The sequence below is a fragment of the Dermacentor andersoni genome, chromosome 1, assembly GCF_023375885.2.
Source record: "Dermacentor andersoni chromosome 1, qqDerAnde1_hic_scaffold, whole genome shotgun sequence".
Lineage (NCBI taxonomy): Eukaryota > Metazoa > Arthropoda > Arachnida > Ixodida > Ixodidae > Dermacentor > Dermacentor andersoni.
The window spans coordinates 362,826,158-362,842,905 of NC_092814.1; the positions used below are offsets into that span (position 1 = coordinate 362,826,158).

Below are 16,748 nucleotides of genomic sequence, written 5' to 3' on the forward strand. Positions count from 1 at the left end.
TGCCGCCGCAAAGGAATGCCGAGACAATAAATAAAAACTTCCGCGAATGCAGATGTTCAAATGATTGAATTACAAGTGGCTGCTTGCAACCGGGCACCTCTCAAATTGTGCGCCACGTGACAAGAGTGATCGCTGAGGGGGAGCCGCATCATGTTCCGTATAACGTCCAAGTGTGATAAGATCCTGTCACGCCCTGTGCACTGTGTGCTGCTTCAGGTGCGAATGAAAGTGTGCGAGGGTGAGTCAAGAAAGATGGTGGTTTCACGAGTGTGCCTTCCCGCACGAGCAAAAGGAAAGATAGGGAGGGGAGCGAGCTAGCAGTAACCCGCTCTAGGGTGTGCGAGGGTGTGGGTGGAGTGGGGTGTAAGTTGGCGTGTGTTTTGGATGTGGCTGCGAATGGCTTAAGCGCGGCTGAGTGCATACATAACCGCACACCCTGCTTTAGAGGTAATCTGCCACTTGTGCAAAGAGTGGGCATACTGAGATGGTGTGGCATCATGTAAGCTGTCTTCCTGCGTGTTTGGTATTCGAGTTGCGTAATCCTGAGTTTTGGTGACCCGTTGGAGCGAGAGGCAGACGAAGCATTCGCTCCCTGCTGCCGGTGCTTTTCCCGACAGCGTTGTCCCAGTGCCGTCGACGCTCTCAGTTGCGGGGGCAAAGTGCACGTGAAAGTGTGGCTGACTTTGCCTAATTTGTACAGCCGATGTGAAGATATCGACGTACAGGGTCCATTATGAAAGTAATGCGCATTGTTTTATTATGACGCGACTATCCATGGCAGCGCGGTAAAACAGGTCGGGAAATGTGGTGAGGGTTCTGCCCTGCCAACGCAGCTGGTCGCCAGTTAACTCCGAGCTGTGGGAGCGGATAACATGGCGCGATGAAGCGTTCGCTTGAACGGTGATACACTGTCAAGTTTTGCGTGAAGCTTGGAAAGAATGCAACCAAAATATTCCAGATGCTTGAAGAGGCCTTCAAGGATGACTGCATTTCAAAGTCACAGTCAGGAAGTTGGCACAAAGTGTTCAAAGAAGGCCGGGAGGAGGTCACCGATGAACCGCGTTCTGGACGCCCAACAATGACCAGAACCGACAAAAACGTGGATCATGTGCACGAAGTTTTGCATTCCGACCATTGATTGAGCATCCAGCGAATTGCTGACACCCTACACATGTCCACATTTGTGGTACATGGGACAGTGACTGAGGATCTGCAAATGCATGAGGTCCGCACGAAGCTTGTGTCGAAAGTGTGGACGAAAGATCAGAAAGAACTTCGAGTTTTGCACTGTCAAGAATTGTATTTGATTCAAAAATAGCCGGACTTTCTTAACTTTGTCGTAAGCGGAGACGAATCCTGGACGTTCGAGTACGACCCAGAATCGAAAAGGCAGAGCAGCGAGTGGCACACAAAATCATCCCCTCGCCCCAAGGAAGCACGAATGAGTAAGTCTCGCATCAAAACGATGCTCATTGTCTTCTTTGACGCCCGAGGAATCGTCCATTTTGAGTTTGTATCGCAGGAAGAAACTGTTCACTCAGCCTTTTACCTGGAGGTGCTCAAGAGATTGAAACGCTGGGTTGCGTTCGTGAGGGCCGACATCAAAGACACGGTCAAGCTACACCATGACAATGCCCCTAGCCACACGTCCTTCATCGTTACCAGCTTCCTGGCCCGAAGCGACACCTTGGTGGTCCCTCATCCCCCTTACGGTCCCTACTTGGCTCCATGCTACTTTGATCAAGGGTATCAAATGATCAAGGGTATCATTGCAACAATCATTGTCCAGCACCTTCCTCGCTTTTGCTGCCCTCAACAGCGCAGACATCCAGGACGTTGGCGCCACTAGAAACTCCTTGATGATTCTGGGCGACAAAAATTCATAAGAATGGTCAAAGAAGTTAGCCAAAACCGTGTTGCTATTTAACATGTCAAGTAACAAATGCAGTACATGCAGAGCATGTACAACTTACCGCAAACTCTGCAATGCAGTGCAGAGAACACTTATGCAGCCTTTACAACTTGAGCTACTTGGCTTGGGTTGTTTTGTGGTTTCAGCTTGATCGGCAACTAGTGGATCAACTAGGCTTTGCTATACTCGCGGACTACTTTCTGTGGCTATGAATGGAAAGCTTACGGAGGCAAAACGGGCGAAATAGAGATTCTGAAAATAGTCCTGTGTTTTCATTCACATTAGTTTAGGCTGGGGAAGATAAAACATAAACACCTTAATAGCAACAGTTACATAAGACAAATGTAAGACAGTAAGACTGAATGTAAATGTTTACTTATTTTGTGGCTTCTTCCTTCCGCGTCGGAGCAAATGAGAAACCGTTGCATGGGGAAGCTGTGTCGATTCAGCGTTTGTTCCAAGCAGCCAAAAGCACTGTTAAATGCTGGCACACTACTTGGCGCGGTAGCATGTGTGCAGAAGCTCCGTCCCCGTAACTTTCCCTTCATAGCCACAGAAAGTGGTCCGCGAGTATAGTTTCAATTTAGAGGAGGCACCAGCAGCATGGCTGACAACCGTGGCCTTCCTTTATGCCGGAGAAATACTGCCGACATATCAAAGCAAAAATATTGCTCTTTCTGCTCGACTTAATGGCTGAATTAGCATGTTGTCATGCAGGCCGAGTTTGAATTATCAAACGTAGTGCTGTAACATTTATGAAATTTCAGTCGTCCTTATACATTAAGTTTATAGGGCCAGCGGCAGTGCCAGGAACCTGTCTGAATGACCGAGCTTGTTTGAATTTTCGGTGTCCGAATTATCAGTCAGTGACTGTATAGGCTTCGAAACCATGCACTGCCACATAATACAGTAAACCCTCAGTTGTACGAACGCCAGTTTATAGAATATTTCAGAATAACGAACTTTTTAAACATCCCCGGCAGTTTTCTTATAGATTCTATGCAAAAACGTTTCACTTAAACGAATTTCGGAACAGTCAATATTTCAGTTTAGCGAACTCGCTCAGAGGATAAAGGCTTATTTTAACGATCAGAACCGATGCCCGCCCTCATCAAACCGCCGCTCCAGCGGCAATGTAACGTCGCTGGCGCTACAGCGCCCCTGGGGCAAAGCGGCGGCACGGAAAACAAATGGCAACGAGGCATGGCCTCCGAGATTGCCTGCACAAAATGAGCAAGCATGTAATCTCGGAGGCCATGAACAAAGTAACATCGCTGGCGCTTACAACGCCACCAGAGCAAAGCGGCGATCGGTCACACCACAAACCACGTGGTGTGTGTTTCTTTCCGACCGGCTAGTCGTGGCATGGTCGCCGTCTCTTTCTTTCGAAGAAGATGAAGAAGAGGCAACTGCCGAGCCAGTTCCAAGCCCTATAACTCTAGCTGAGGTTGTAGGGTACATTGGAAAGTTGAGAGACTTTGTGTCTCAACAGCAAGCCGTGCCAGAAGAAGTGTACAAAAACATTGACTCTTTGGACAGTTTTGTTACTTCCTGTGCTTTAAAAGTACAAGTGCAGCAGAAGATTACAGATTTTTTTTTTCTAAGTGAGAAAGGCAGCATTATAACTGTTATGAACATTGTACTTGTTTATATGTACAAATTCCATTTCACACATTTCTAACACTATGGATGCCATGTCTTTTGCTCCATGAATTGCACTTCAAACTTCTGACTCTGTATGCCATGTCTTATGTTGGTCTAGTGAATATTCAGTTTAGTGAACTTTCAGTTAAGTGAACTATTTCCTTCGGTCCCTTCTATTCCTATCCCTGGTACTTTAATCTTAACGATCTGGATAGTGCACTTTGACAGGTGTGTCAACAGTGTGTGAGCCATGCGATCACTCCCCAATATCGGCCCGCATCGTGCCAATGTTGGGGAGCACTCGTAATGTCAAATTTTGCTACTGCATCAACCGTCGCTAGCCCACTCAGCACTCCATTTGTGCCAGAAACAACGAAGCGCTCGCATGTGCGGCATCGAGCACGAGGGGGTCCATGGCACATGTGAAAGGCAGCGCAGCATGGCTCTCTACACCGAATATACCGAATATTCGAAAGGTCAAATATACGCAGCTGCCAACTGATAATTCAAACTCAACAGGGACCACCAAAACATCTGAATGATAAAGTGTTCGAAATACTGGATTTGCCAGAAAATAAGTGACGCATCGGTACCTGCGAGCGATGTCATTCTTGACATAGTGCCAAGCATGCTATCTTATCACTGTGCAGAAATGCTGTCACCTGTCAACGCATCCGGTGCTAGTCACAAATATTGCGAAAATGAAAGTATCTTTCGAAAGTGATCGTTCTGAAATACGGCTCAAGTTTGTCAGTGCATGTTGCTACATGCACATATGCTTGACCTTAGGTTAGACATTCTGTGGCCGTGATTTTCAAGCAGTGCCTTTTGTGCTATTCCTTTTCACGCTTTGTCAGTGGTCAGAGCGACGCTCCGCACACATTATCAACGGGATCAACGAGCCATGAACCGTGGACGATAAGAGTGGTCTGGAATTGAGCGGAAGGCGTCACTACAAATTCACTGCCTCTACCTCGGCCGTTATTATGCTGTCGCTGCAGATGGACAAAAGTACTGTCAATGCATGTACTGAATTCTCAACGGTGACTATAGATCAACTAGGCTTCACTAGTTCTGGTTTCACAGAGCACCGGCAACATGGCTTACGACACCTCAAAACGAAAATATCTGTATTTCTGCTTGACTCAATGGCCATATTAGCGCCCAGTCTTGCAGTCAAATTATCACATGACACGCTGTAAGATTTCCGAAATTTCGGTCATCCTTACACACTAAGTCTATCGTATTGGGGGCAGTGCCACGGTGCTGTCCAAATAATCAGGCATGTCCGAATTATTGGGCTCCGAATAATCGGTCATTGACTGTAGTAGATATTTGATTTGTTAATAGAATTTTTCGGACATTCACTATCTGATTTGATTTGGTAAAGTTCAAGTATTTGCACACTCCTGATAATGAAATTTGCCATATTACAAGGTCGTGGGGTATTAGTCTAAACTGATTGCTAAAAAATGGTTAATTCAAGGCCAAATGAAACATAGTGTGTCAGAGTGGCAGGGAGCAGGTGCGTTTTTGCTTGCATTTGAACAAAACAATTAAAATTAAGTCATTTACTTTAGAAAGCTGTCAACTGGACATGCCATATTTTCTCATATAAGGCCCGCACTTCTTTTTTCTTCCCGATCTTTTATTGGTGCAGGCCTTGCCTGACTCAGGTTTAGGCTACTTACTAAAGCCTCGAACTGCACTCAGACTGCTGTGCCAAATAGCACAGCTGCTGGTGGCCAACTATCAACACTCTAATCAATCATCCTCGCAGCTTTTGCTACCCTCGTCATTTGATAAATTCACTTCATCGGTGCGCTCCCACAGTTGGTCGTACTCTCTGCTGTCCCTACTGTTTGAGATTCCCCTTGCCTTGAAGCCTCTTGACAACGGTCTCAAACAAAACTGCACACCACAGGTCCAATATTCATAAGCCTACTTTTTGCAGCGGCACCCTCTTCATGTAGCCGAAAGCACAGTGCACCTAAACAAAGAAACGCCGCAGGACATTACAGGAATGTTTAAGTGCACTGTATCTATGCCGCACGATCCGACAGGAAACGGTGATGATGACGATGATGATACCATCAGCAGCAGGACAGTAACTAGTGTCATTTAACAGCACTTTGTAAAAATTAACCGCCATGCAGATATGCGTGTGACGCTTAGTGAAACTTCTTCCAGAAATTTCGCAATTCAAAGGGGATGTTATTGCCTTACATGTAAATACGGTATCTTTCACCTGCTTCGGTGGCTCAGTGTCTATGGCATTGTGTTGCCGAGCGCGAGATCAGGGCTTCGATTCCCGGTTGCGGCACCCACATTCCAATAAAGGCAGAATGCAAAAATGTTCATGTGCTGTGATTTGAGTGCACAATAAAGAATCCCAGGTGGTCAAAATTATTCCTCAGCTCTCCACTACGATGTCCCTCGTAACCCGCTGTGCAGTTTTGAGGCTTCGAAACCCACACGTTAATCGTAACATATCTGTACATTTGGCTGCATCCTGTGGTGCTCTAATGCATTACTGTTTTCCAAGCTACTCTGCTCAGGGAAGCTTGCCACTTCCTCTATCGATCTTTTCTGAACTGCGGTGCGCAGATGGTTCTGCCTTGTAACCTGTGCCCCCCCTACCCCGCGTCCCAATCCTGCAGGAGAGCATGAAGGCAGCAGTTTGGGAGAGTCGCACTGCAGAATTGGCCCGGACGTGCAGTGTCCTCTGGGTGGCGCTGGGCACCACACTGCGCCTCATGGCCCCTGCGGCGCCGTTCCTCTGCGAAGAAGTCCACCAGCGCCTCTCTACACTCTTTGACCAGGGAGCTCCCTTTCCCAGCATCTGCATGGCTCCTTACCCCACAAGTGAACAGGTAGGTACACTGAGCTGGGGAAAAAGAAAAAAGAGAAAGCTTGTCCCTATTCCACACGTTTCCTTTATTAGCTGCTGACCAGAGAGTTGTAAGAGGGGCGGAAGGGAGGGAGACTGGCACTCACTTGCTTGTTTGATCATTCATTCATCAGGCTATTCGCTTACATTGACAATCATCGCCAATGGTTCTTGCATAATTTTTTAAATTTTAACCCCTTAGCTACTTTGTTTCATCGGGAAATTTCTTATCCAGAGTGCTTATTTTTTCTATAGCTGATCGCTAATATCCTTATTAAAAATGCAGGTTTCTGAGGCAGCAACAAATAACTTGACTCACAGAATGAATAAAAGTAGGTTACTAAAGCTTATCGTTTGCCATAGTATAAATGCACCAACCATGTGCTAGTAATCAAACATTATGGAAGGAATACCATATATACTCATGTAACGGCCGCACCGGTGTAAAAGCCACACCCAGAAAATTGTAAAAAAAAATCCTGCCAGAAATCAATTTAAGAACTACCCCTGTATAAGCCGTACGCTTGATTTGTGTGAAGGTTGGCAGTGTTATCTGTTCTATGGTGCGAGAATCACCATAGCCCTTTTTTTTAATTGTTGGCAAAACAAGGCAGCCATGCCGAGTTTTCAGTGCCTCCTGGTAGCAAAATCACAGCCTCTAAGATTTAGCAACTGCCTCCGAAACACTGCCGTTGCTGGTCTGTGGGGTGTCACCATTTCTTCCAGCCGGCAGGTGACGCGCTATGGGAATAGCTAAGAATAGCCAGAGCCAGTACAACTGAGTACTGTAGTTGAATACAGGCAAGTACCACCGAAAATATTTACGAAAAAAAAAAAAGATGTCCTGTCCTTTTCTCCGTGTAATGGCTGCACCCCCGATTTTCACCTCTAATCTTGGGGGAAAAAAAACCTGCGGCCACTGCACGAGTATATGCGGTACACACAGAATTTTTTTGTCTTTGTCACATCAGTTGCACATGCTACAGTAACAGTGCATTATTTGACTAAGAGAGCTTTCGGAGGGTGTGGTACAGCTCAAAATGGATTACACAGAGACGCTTTCCGATTGGTTTCCTTGACAGTCATCGAAACAAGCTCATCCTCTAGAAAACGCTAAATATATTACAATTGATTCCGGATATATCAAACTTTGATACAGTCAAACCTTTATATAACGAACCTCAATTTAAAGAAATTCAGGATGTAACGGACTATTTTAAGTTCCCAATCTTAGTTCCATTGAAAACTGTTTATTCCTTTTTTTGTGTGGGTGTGACTTAACAAAGTAATTTCATGACACAGTTTCAATTTAATGAAGTCTTTGGCCACTTCAAGCATATAATTGGAACCTGTGTGGCTGGTAAATCTAGCAAAAAGCTATAAAAATTTCAGTGAAGGAGAATGTTATTTGCGAGCGTCCTTCTGCATGAAAAGTTTGAGCGGCAAAAGACGCTGTCAAAGCATGCGTTCCGGGACGCGGTATGCAGGAAACACTGCTGCGCCCTGAACAACATGAGAGGCCGCGGGGTGCGCAGCAGTTCGGAGCGCTCAGAGGAACACAAGAGCTAACAAGTCCTTCAGCGCAAGGGGGGTAGGAAGGAGGTGAGCGCATGGTAACGGGAACAAGCAGGCGTTAGAGGAGCGAAGGGCGGGTGGGGGCAAGAGACACACGCCTACACGCCCTCACCCCCTAGTGTGCCGTTTCCTCTCTTCTACCCTTGCTGCTTGTGGCTGCACATGGTAGTTTCTTGGAGGTAATCTTCGGCAATCGCAAAGGCCAAGCTGATATGGTTGGTGCCTTCACGTACATTTCACGTGCTTAACTCATGTTTCCGAGTCACGGTGCGAAGCATTCGCTTATGTTGCGATAGTGAATGTTCTTGGTCATTGAGTGAGACCTTTGGATACGCACGCATGACACCGATAAAACTACGAATCTTACTTCATGTAGTTGTCTCTTTGGAGTCTTTGCTATCGCTATCAATGCTCCGCCTTTCTGGTGAAGCTGCAAGATTTCTATTTTTTTCTCAGGATGAATATCCGTACCGTTTCACACTTTTGTTTTTAATTTGAGGGCACCATCTGATGACGGATGCAGGCACTAAGCGCGGTCAGCCATGACGTTCAAGATCTATGGCGCCACGCAATGCAACACGCTAATCCTGGACGTCGTGAGTCATGCCGATGCATGGCTCTCGACGCGACCTGCACCGTGTGCGCTGGTGCTCATAACCATGCTGTTATGGCCCAACCTTCTCGCGATTTGTTTATGGGCTATCACTGTCGAGATACTATCCACCAAGAAAGTCCTGGGAATTTGTGAAGTGGTTTTTACTGCTCAGTGCTAAAAACTTAGAATTAATGAAATTTTCAATTTAAGGAAGTTTTTTGCTGCAAGTACAACTTCGTTATATCGAACATTGGAAAATCCCCTTGAAAATGCCTTGAATTGGAAATCAGCGCTGCCCAGGGGACTCTTATGTAAAATGGCCCCCAGTGCTGTGAGTGGAAAAGCACCCTAACTTTAGTCTGCCAAACAAACACGTGGCTGCAGGGAGCACATTGTTTTTACATTTTATGAAACTATAACCTTAGCGAGCTTGGTGTTTTTATAGCGACGCTTTCTTTGCCTCTTCCTTTGAATTTTACACTGCTGCTGCTGTCGCTGTCTTGCATACCGCGTCGGTGGCTGTAGTACAGCATGCATATGCATGGCAGGAGCACGACAGAGAGGAAGGGTGACGTAAGAAACTCGTTTGGACCTCTTCATCGACAGCCGTCACAATGGCCTCTGGAGTTCCCTGGGCATCACCACAATACCCTCCCGATGGCAGTAATTATCCGTGACCCACCGCAAAAGCATTGCAGAAACTGCAATGCTTACCTTTCTGCTAGCATGCAAGTCCAAAGGGGAGTTAGATTGAATGGTAGAGAACTCTGCAGGAAATACGTTGTGCTAGTATTAATGCCGTCCGTTAGCTGCCGTGAGCATCTGAAAAAAAGAATGTCTAATTAAATTAACAAACATTGTTTTATCTTTTCTTTATTCGAGAGAGGAGGCAGAGAATGGGTAGAGCAGACGCAATCACGAAATGAGTGAAAAACTACCTTGCCACTCTTCATTCACAGCTCGCATACATGGGGGGAGGGTGGGAGAGAGAAAAGGTGACCTAAGAAGGCAAGGAAATGTTACTGCTACTTGATATGGCAGCAGTTGCAGACAAACTGCGGTATGTTTCTGTTGTTTCTGAAAAATAAGCACTGTGCAACTTTGTGAAGTGGACAACTGACGCAAGGCGTACAGACGCAAAGCCGCATTAAAGCACCGTAGCATCTAGGCAACGCTAAGGAAGCAGCTGCATATCAAATAAACAATTTTGTGCCCGCCACAGTAGCCTTGCAGCTATTGCGTTGTTCGAGGTTGCGGATTCAGTCCCTACTGTGGCAGCTGCATTTCGACTGGGCCAAAATACAAGAATGCTCGTGTCCTTTGATTTAGGTTCACGTTAATCCAGAGTTTACCACTGCGGCGTGCCTCATAATCCAGTTGTGGTTTTGGCAACACAGAGCCCAATAATTCAAATAAAGTTTAACACTTCTGCTACCATGCAGTGTGCCATGTGAGGCGATGACAATGCTAACCTTCTCGGTGGTTATGAACAATGCCACACAACAACGACTCAAGCAAACACGTCTCGCTGTGTGTACTATGCAGACAAACAGCACTGGTGCATGCAAGGTAACATTTAACATCAACTCACCACTCTTGTATTGCGCTGAACGCTAAAGAAATTAAACATTTGCCGTCAACATTACCACTAATTATCATCAATCAAAGCCAACAGCACAGAAAGCTTCGTGTGTGTGCAGAATTGAGAGGCAGAGGAATGACATGCCTTTTAGAGTCCCTTTGAGTCTGTCTGCAAAGCAACGAAACAGGCTTTCTTTTCTTTAAGGGCCCCTCACCAGGCCATATAGCAAATTTTGGTTATATGCTGGAAGTTACCTGCCCTCTAGGCAGCATTCTCCCACAAGGAATTTTTCGAATTGGTTCATTAATAGTCGAGATAGATATATCTTCAGTGCCACAAACCCATGATTTCAGGAGGCGAGGGCCACTGCCAAGAGAGACACTCCCTCCACTGGCCCCATTTAGCCTCCGCAAGCGAAATTCCTTCCCTGCATTTTTCCATACTGGAGCTCAAGAATCGCGTGACGCATACATCACGGGCCCCGATTTCAGTTTTTTTTCTTGCTATTTTGCTGTGCGGCGTACTTCTGGTGATGGTGTCGCGCACGAGCTGTTGCATTTGTCTCGTTTTGCGCAGCACATGATTTTGGGCACTGTGCACAAGAACACCTGACTAGCAGTATAAGTCACTACCACATGAATACTGAAGCAGACACAAGCGGATCACAGAGCATGATCATGTGCTGGAACACGGTAGAAAATGATAGTTTCGTTGTCTGCGTGTGCGACTGCATGACATGGGAACAAGCAGACGAAACAGAAGTACATTTCTCTTGCTGCGGTGCAAAGTCAAAGGTCACAGCACCGCCATGTACGTAGGTGCACTTGTACGATATGCATTGACTCTCCAGCCAGGGGCGCGGCGCCCACAAGGAGAAAGGCAAACGGCATTTGGTTTGAAATTTCAGCTCTTTCCACAGCACATCAGGGATGTAATAATTAGCAGACACAATTGTTAGCGCGCATAGTATGCACAGCGCTCGTCATCTCAAAATTTCCAGACTTGGAGAGGGGCCCTTTAATGGTTAATTCACTTTCTTCAGACCATAAAGTCTTGGGAATTCTGTTGTAAAGCTGCAAGAGCTAGGCTTTTCTGGCCTCTTCTTGGCATGTCATAACACCAACAGAGTCCTGTGCATGACACCTCTAGGGTGAAAGGTGTTGATTGGTCAACTGACGAGGGGTGATAGTGCCAACATGAGGAGTCCCTTGTACGTTCTGGGGAGGTAGAAGAGCTCTCTCATTGTGCGCCACTGATCCTTGTGTGGAGCTTCCATTCTGTCGGTGTTGCACTGAGGACTATCGGGGGTAAACAGTGACGGAGCCTTCCTTGTGGTGTATTGATGTGACCTATAGATGTAGCTCACTGCATGGAGTTTGTAAGAGTAGGTAGTGAGGAGGACAGAGTGCTGGTAGGGAAGGTGAGTGAGAAATCGCAGCAACCGTGTAGTCATTCATCAAACAGCTGTGACTTTTCTTTTGCAGTATTGCTTTTAAAAATTGTTGCGGTGGTATGTTAATTTTAAGTTTGTGTGCTGCTGTCATTATATAACACATTTCAAAGCTCAAAGTGGTTTAGGTGCCGTCTTTTTGTCTCCATTTTTTTCCTTTGCGCCTCAAGTCTACTATTGATAGAATACCAACTAGCCCCCTTTTGACTGGTTCTGTTGCATGCTTTTCTTTATGTGCAGTGGTGTTCGTGGAGGGCCGAAGATTTGGAGCGTAGCATGCAACGAGCCCTGTCCATTGTTTCATCACTACGCAGTGCCAGGCTGATGTGCGGGCTGAAACAGCCGAGAGGTAAGAAATAAATGCTTTTGTGCACAAGCGTGACCTTCTTCTGCTTTATTATAACTTGGTCCTAATTTGTGTCCCATACCAGACGAAGATTATTTTTGAGTTTACAACTAGATCTGCCTGTGGCAACCCAGCAAACAGACAGACACACAGCGGTGTGAATGCACACACCCACAAGAGAACTGCTTCTTGGTCTAGTTGGTGTGTGCTGAAATGCATAATTGCCACAAATAAGACATGCACAAAAAGGTAGACACATACTAGATGACAACAAGGGCTGCTGTGCGTGCCGCCCGTGTTGTCATCTATGTGTCTACCTTTTTTGTGCGTGTCATATTTGCGGCAATTATCTCTTTCAGCCACTGGTGACAGGCTTGTTTAAATCACCATCGCCATATGGTGCTAGAAGTTGCCAGTTCAAGCAACCAAGCCATACCACCATTTTTGTTTTGTTAGTTGGTTGACATTGCAGCCATCAAGGCTCCATTCTTGAGGCTCGAAGGAAAGTAAGCTTCAGCCATTTGGCTTTACATGATTAGTATCTTTGGGCGAAGCCAGACACTGCTAACCCTCATTGAGCAAAGTGTAGCATGTGCCACGAGGCAATTGACATTGTTACAATGGGAAAAGCTGCCTGAAAAGCGTGAAGCATGTGTGGAATTCAGTGGCTGCTTAGCTATTAAGAATTCAAACTAAGAAGGAGATTTGAATGCTTTTTAGTTCATGTGTGTAACTGAAGTTTGCTTCAATCTCCTTGAATTTTGGCCTTCAGCAGCCTGGAAATGCTTGAATTATTGTCCCTGAATTTTGTGTTGGATGTTCTGTACAAATCCTGTGATATGCTTTCTTTTATTTTTGGGCACATGTGGAACAAAGACACAGATTTTCGGAATTCGCTGGTCACTTGCAGAATAAAGAAACTTTCTGGTGAATCATTATTTCGGACTCCCGATTATTCTGACTTTTTGGCTCAGTCAGAATAATGCCTCTCGCTAAGTCTGGATTATAGGTCAGTGACTGTAGTAGTCTCTCTCCCTGTTCAAGGTGTTGCATGCATCAGCAGGCATTGGCACCCTGTTGCCAACAAAGGCTGGAAACTAGCACCAGCTTGCAGGAGCCGACATGGTCTTGAGATGGGAGGGATGGCCTCCCTGCACATTGCAAAGAGTGCATTCTCTGCAAGCTGTCACAGAATGTGTACACTTATAGGCATAGAGTAAGCCATCATTAGCCCGAACTCTGATATCTCAAAATATTGTTAGTCAAAATTTGCTTCTGGCCATGGTATGAACCAATGTGTTTTTCACCTCTTATCTCGAAAAGTTATTGCACCAGACGCTGGATATCTCGAAATCTCAACTTTGAAAATACCAGAGAAAAGGCAACGGGGCAGCATCAGCAACGTCACTTACATCTGCTTTTCACCTGGCGGCTGCTCCTAACACTCCTGGTGGCAGCTCCAGACGCCGCACTGCACTCCCTCGCTTATCTTCCCCCCTTTCTGTCTATCACCGCTCGTGCACACTTGCTCAACTGATCAATGTCACTTTGTTGGAGCCTTGCACGACAGCAGTGAGCTGGGAGCCGAAGTATTTTTGTTTTCCTCCTGTCATTTAGGACGCTGTCTGTGACGGCATTAATGTGGTCATGGCGTACTAATCGTGACCTTGAGCAAGAAGATTGGCACTTTTGAGCAGGTGCAATTAACCTGTGTGCTGCGTCCAAAAGAAGCCAGCATGCGAGCCCACATCGTTTCAGCATGATCGCAGCTTGGTAAGGATGCTAGCTTCATGCTTGCCTGTCAGTGAGGCGTAAATGCCGCATGACTCATGGGTGTCTGCCAAAGACATTACAATTGCACTCTTCGACAGTGCAGTTTCAGTTTTTGAAGTGAAATTGTCCGGAATTCAATACGATGCAGAAAGTAGCAGCATCAGCTTTTTATATGTCTGGAAGCAGTTATGCTCAGATGACTGTCTTCAAATATTGCATTAGGATCAATCCTCTTGACACTGTTGTGCCAGCAACATCGTTACACATATACGCCAATGTGTCCCATGCTGATGCATGTGAAAGTGACCAAGAATATTACCGGCGACATTTTATGAAGGCTTCATGTGGTTTATGTGTGTCCAGCGGATTTCTGTTTTTGTGATTTCACTTATCTCGGAACTCCGCTTATCTCAGTATTTTTACCGGTTTTTACAGCTGTGAGTTAATGGGTGTTTACTGTACAGCCGAGCTTCTCACCAGAGTAGCTGGGGAAGCCACATACCTACCATGCATACATTTTAGAATGCAAAGGCACCTATGGTTTTGCAGAGCTGGCTGTTGTGAAACAGTAATTGTTGTGAGCTGTAGCATCAGTGTGGCACATTCACATTAGAGCACAGAGATTAGTATCTAAATATAGAGTACAGTGAAACCTCATTAAACCATGGTTGGCCGGAGCTCGGAAGAAGTACGTACTAAACGGTAGTACTGTTTAACCGAAATAGCTTGAGATCGCCCACTTACCTGTCAAAAACGGAACTCAGAGAGAATGCGATGAAAGGGGAAAAAACATGCAGTATTTATTCACTTCGCGCGACAAGTGTTATTTTCGTTTGATTCTGCGGTGGCCTTGCACGACGACAGCTGCCTCAAACTTACTAAAGCTGTGTGCCAACTTTTCAGCCAGCCCCCTCTTCTTGGCAAACACTCGCATGGCAGATTCCTCGTTGGTGTTATGTATTCTCCGTGCACGCGCGCAGTAGTGCGGCAGAAGTCCCGGGGCACCTTTTTCATTGCCGGGTGCCGGAGTTTGGAATACTTTTTGTTTGGAATAGAGTTACGTTATCGCACCCCTGTTCTCATCGCGACGATTGCATTCATGAGGCTGACGTAACGCGCAGCTTCTGCCACTGTCGGGCCTGAATCGCCCGTGCTGTCGCTTTCCGTGTCGTCCTCATCACACTCGCTAGTCAACACTTCGGCAACAACAGAGGCAACGATGGCGAAAAGTCTAACCTCGTAGCCGAAATCTTTTCGCAGTCGTAGCAGCGCTGCCGAGCAACTTTGCATTCCAAATGCCACGCACCGTAGTCAACAGCAGATCCCTGTCGTGTGCCACCGCCAACTTCTTCGTGTCACGTTCGATAGAACGGACGATGTCAAATTTTTCTTCTACGCTGAGCACCCGGCGTCTTTTTTATTCAAGCTTCAGCATGACGTGGGTCATCGCTTGCACGACGCCACAACGCTCTCTGGCACGCCGTCGAAATGATGTTGTTGATGTGGCTTCACGCGCAAACGCACAGGGCGCTTGGAGGCCGTTGTACCGATCTCCGAGGCTTGTTGTTCTGCTGGGCCTCCCAATGTAGACGACGCACCGCCGTGTTTGCGCGATGAAAAGTGGAAACGCTACGTTTTAACTGATGCGTGCGCACTAATCTGGTACGGTTTATGCAGATACAAAACACGTTATGTTCAATGGCTTCTGAGTCGGGAATTTGACTTTACTACTTTTAAAACGAAACTACTGTTTAAGCGGGTACGGTTTAACGAGGTTTTAGTGTAACAGCGCATAGGACTGGGTGAATGGAAGGAAACAGACAAAGTACTGAAATCCTTCCTTCTGTTCATCCTGTCTTGTGTGCTACTACTTTATTTAGCTACAGCTTACTTTTTTACCTTATGTTTGCAAGTCAACAAATTGACTGCAGAGAAGAAATCGAAAATGAATTCTTTGGTCAAATGTAAAACTGCATTATGAAATGTCTTAAGAAAATAGATAACACTGTCAAAGTTTATTGAGACTATATAGTGTCCTAGTTTTCAAGAAAAGTCACTTAAACTGGATGAGATGGTGCTTCTCAAGATACTCAAGATACTGTTTCTGCTAACCTTGCAAGCACGATAGACTTTGCGCCATTATTATAGTAGGCCCTGCACATTGAATAGAATCAACTGCTACCCGATTTCTGCACATTGGATGGGATGAATAGCTACCCAATTTTTGTCGGACTAGTCTGAGATTACAAGAATTTTGGAGAAAATGTTTTCACTTAATCAAAAGTGAATACCCTACCTGTGCCGCAAATCTTCCTTTCCTTTTGTCGTGCTATATGAATTCATTTTTCTCTGCACACAGCATTTGTGAAGATGGAGGATGAAAATGCTGACTTTGTGCGTCAGCTAGCGCCAACTGTGTGCCACTTGGCAAAGCTGCAAGAACTCACGGTGTTGAGCTGCACCACTCTGTCATGGGAGCCACCGAGTGAGGCCCACTGGACACAGGCCATGGTGGACTCCAATGCAGACATCTACATTGAGACTGACGTGAGTGTTTTAATTTTTTTTAATTTGATCTATTTGGTTGCTAAAGGGTTCATGGAACCAAATTTTCGAGCCTGAGTCATGCATTGCTTGTTAAAACTGTATGTGTCCTACAGCAAGCTGCCGAATTTGTGCCCATTCAGTGCAGTAGAATATTTGTATAGGTGGCTTCAAGGTCTGGGCCCCAGCGATGGCTCCCTGTGGGTAACAAAAACCAATCCTCAAAGCCATGCTTATGCTTGTCGCATGCATCAGAAGCAATTTCAGGAGCCGGAAATACGTCATACATCGCGGCAGTCAGCCCGAGATATTGTATATGCGTGTATTCCCAGGTTTGTGCCATTTCGTACTATGTAAGTGAAAAAATTGTGCGCAGAATGCAACGGAGACGGCCTTGCTGCTCCGTTTAGTGCGATGGAGAGTTTAGCAAGATGCAC

General features: G+C 46.0%; 1 protein-coding gene across 1 annotated transcript in view; it reads left to right on the plus strand.

Annotated features, from left to right (window-relative positions):
* The window catches only part of LOC126516495 (valine--tRNA ligase, mitochondrial-like), a 169,552-nt gene that overhangs the window by 142,229 nt on the left and 10,575 nt on the right, over positions 1 to 16,748 (plus strand). Inside the window, exons 21-23 of the mRNA XM_050166625.3 lie at positions 6,217 to 6,429; positions 11,889 to 11,997; positions 16,127 to 16,314. Coding sequence (XP_050022582.2) covers positions 6,217 to 6,429; positions 11,889 to 11,997; positions 16,127 to 16,314 — 510 coding nt within the window. The remainder of the gene's footprint in view (positions 1 to 6,216; positions 6,430 to 11,888; positions 11,998 to 16,126; positions 16,315 to 16,748) is intronic.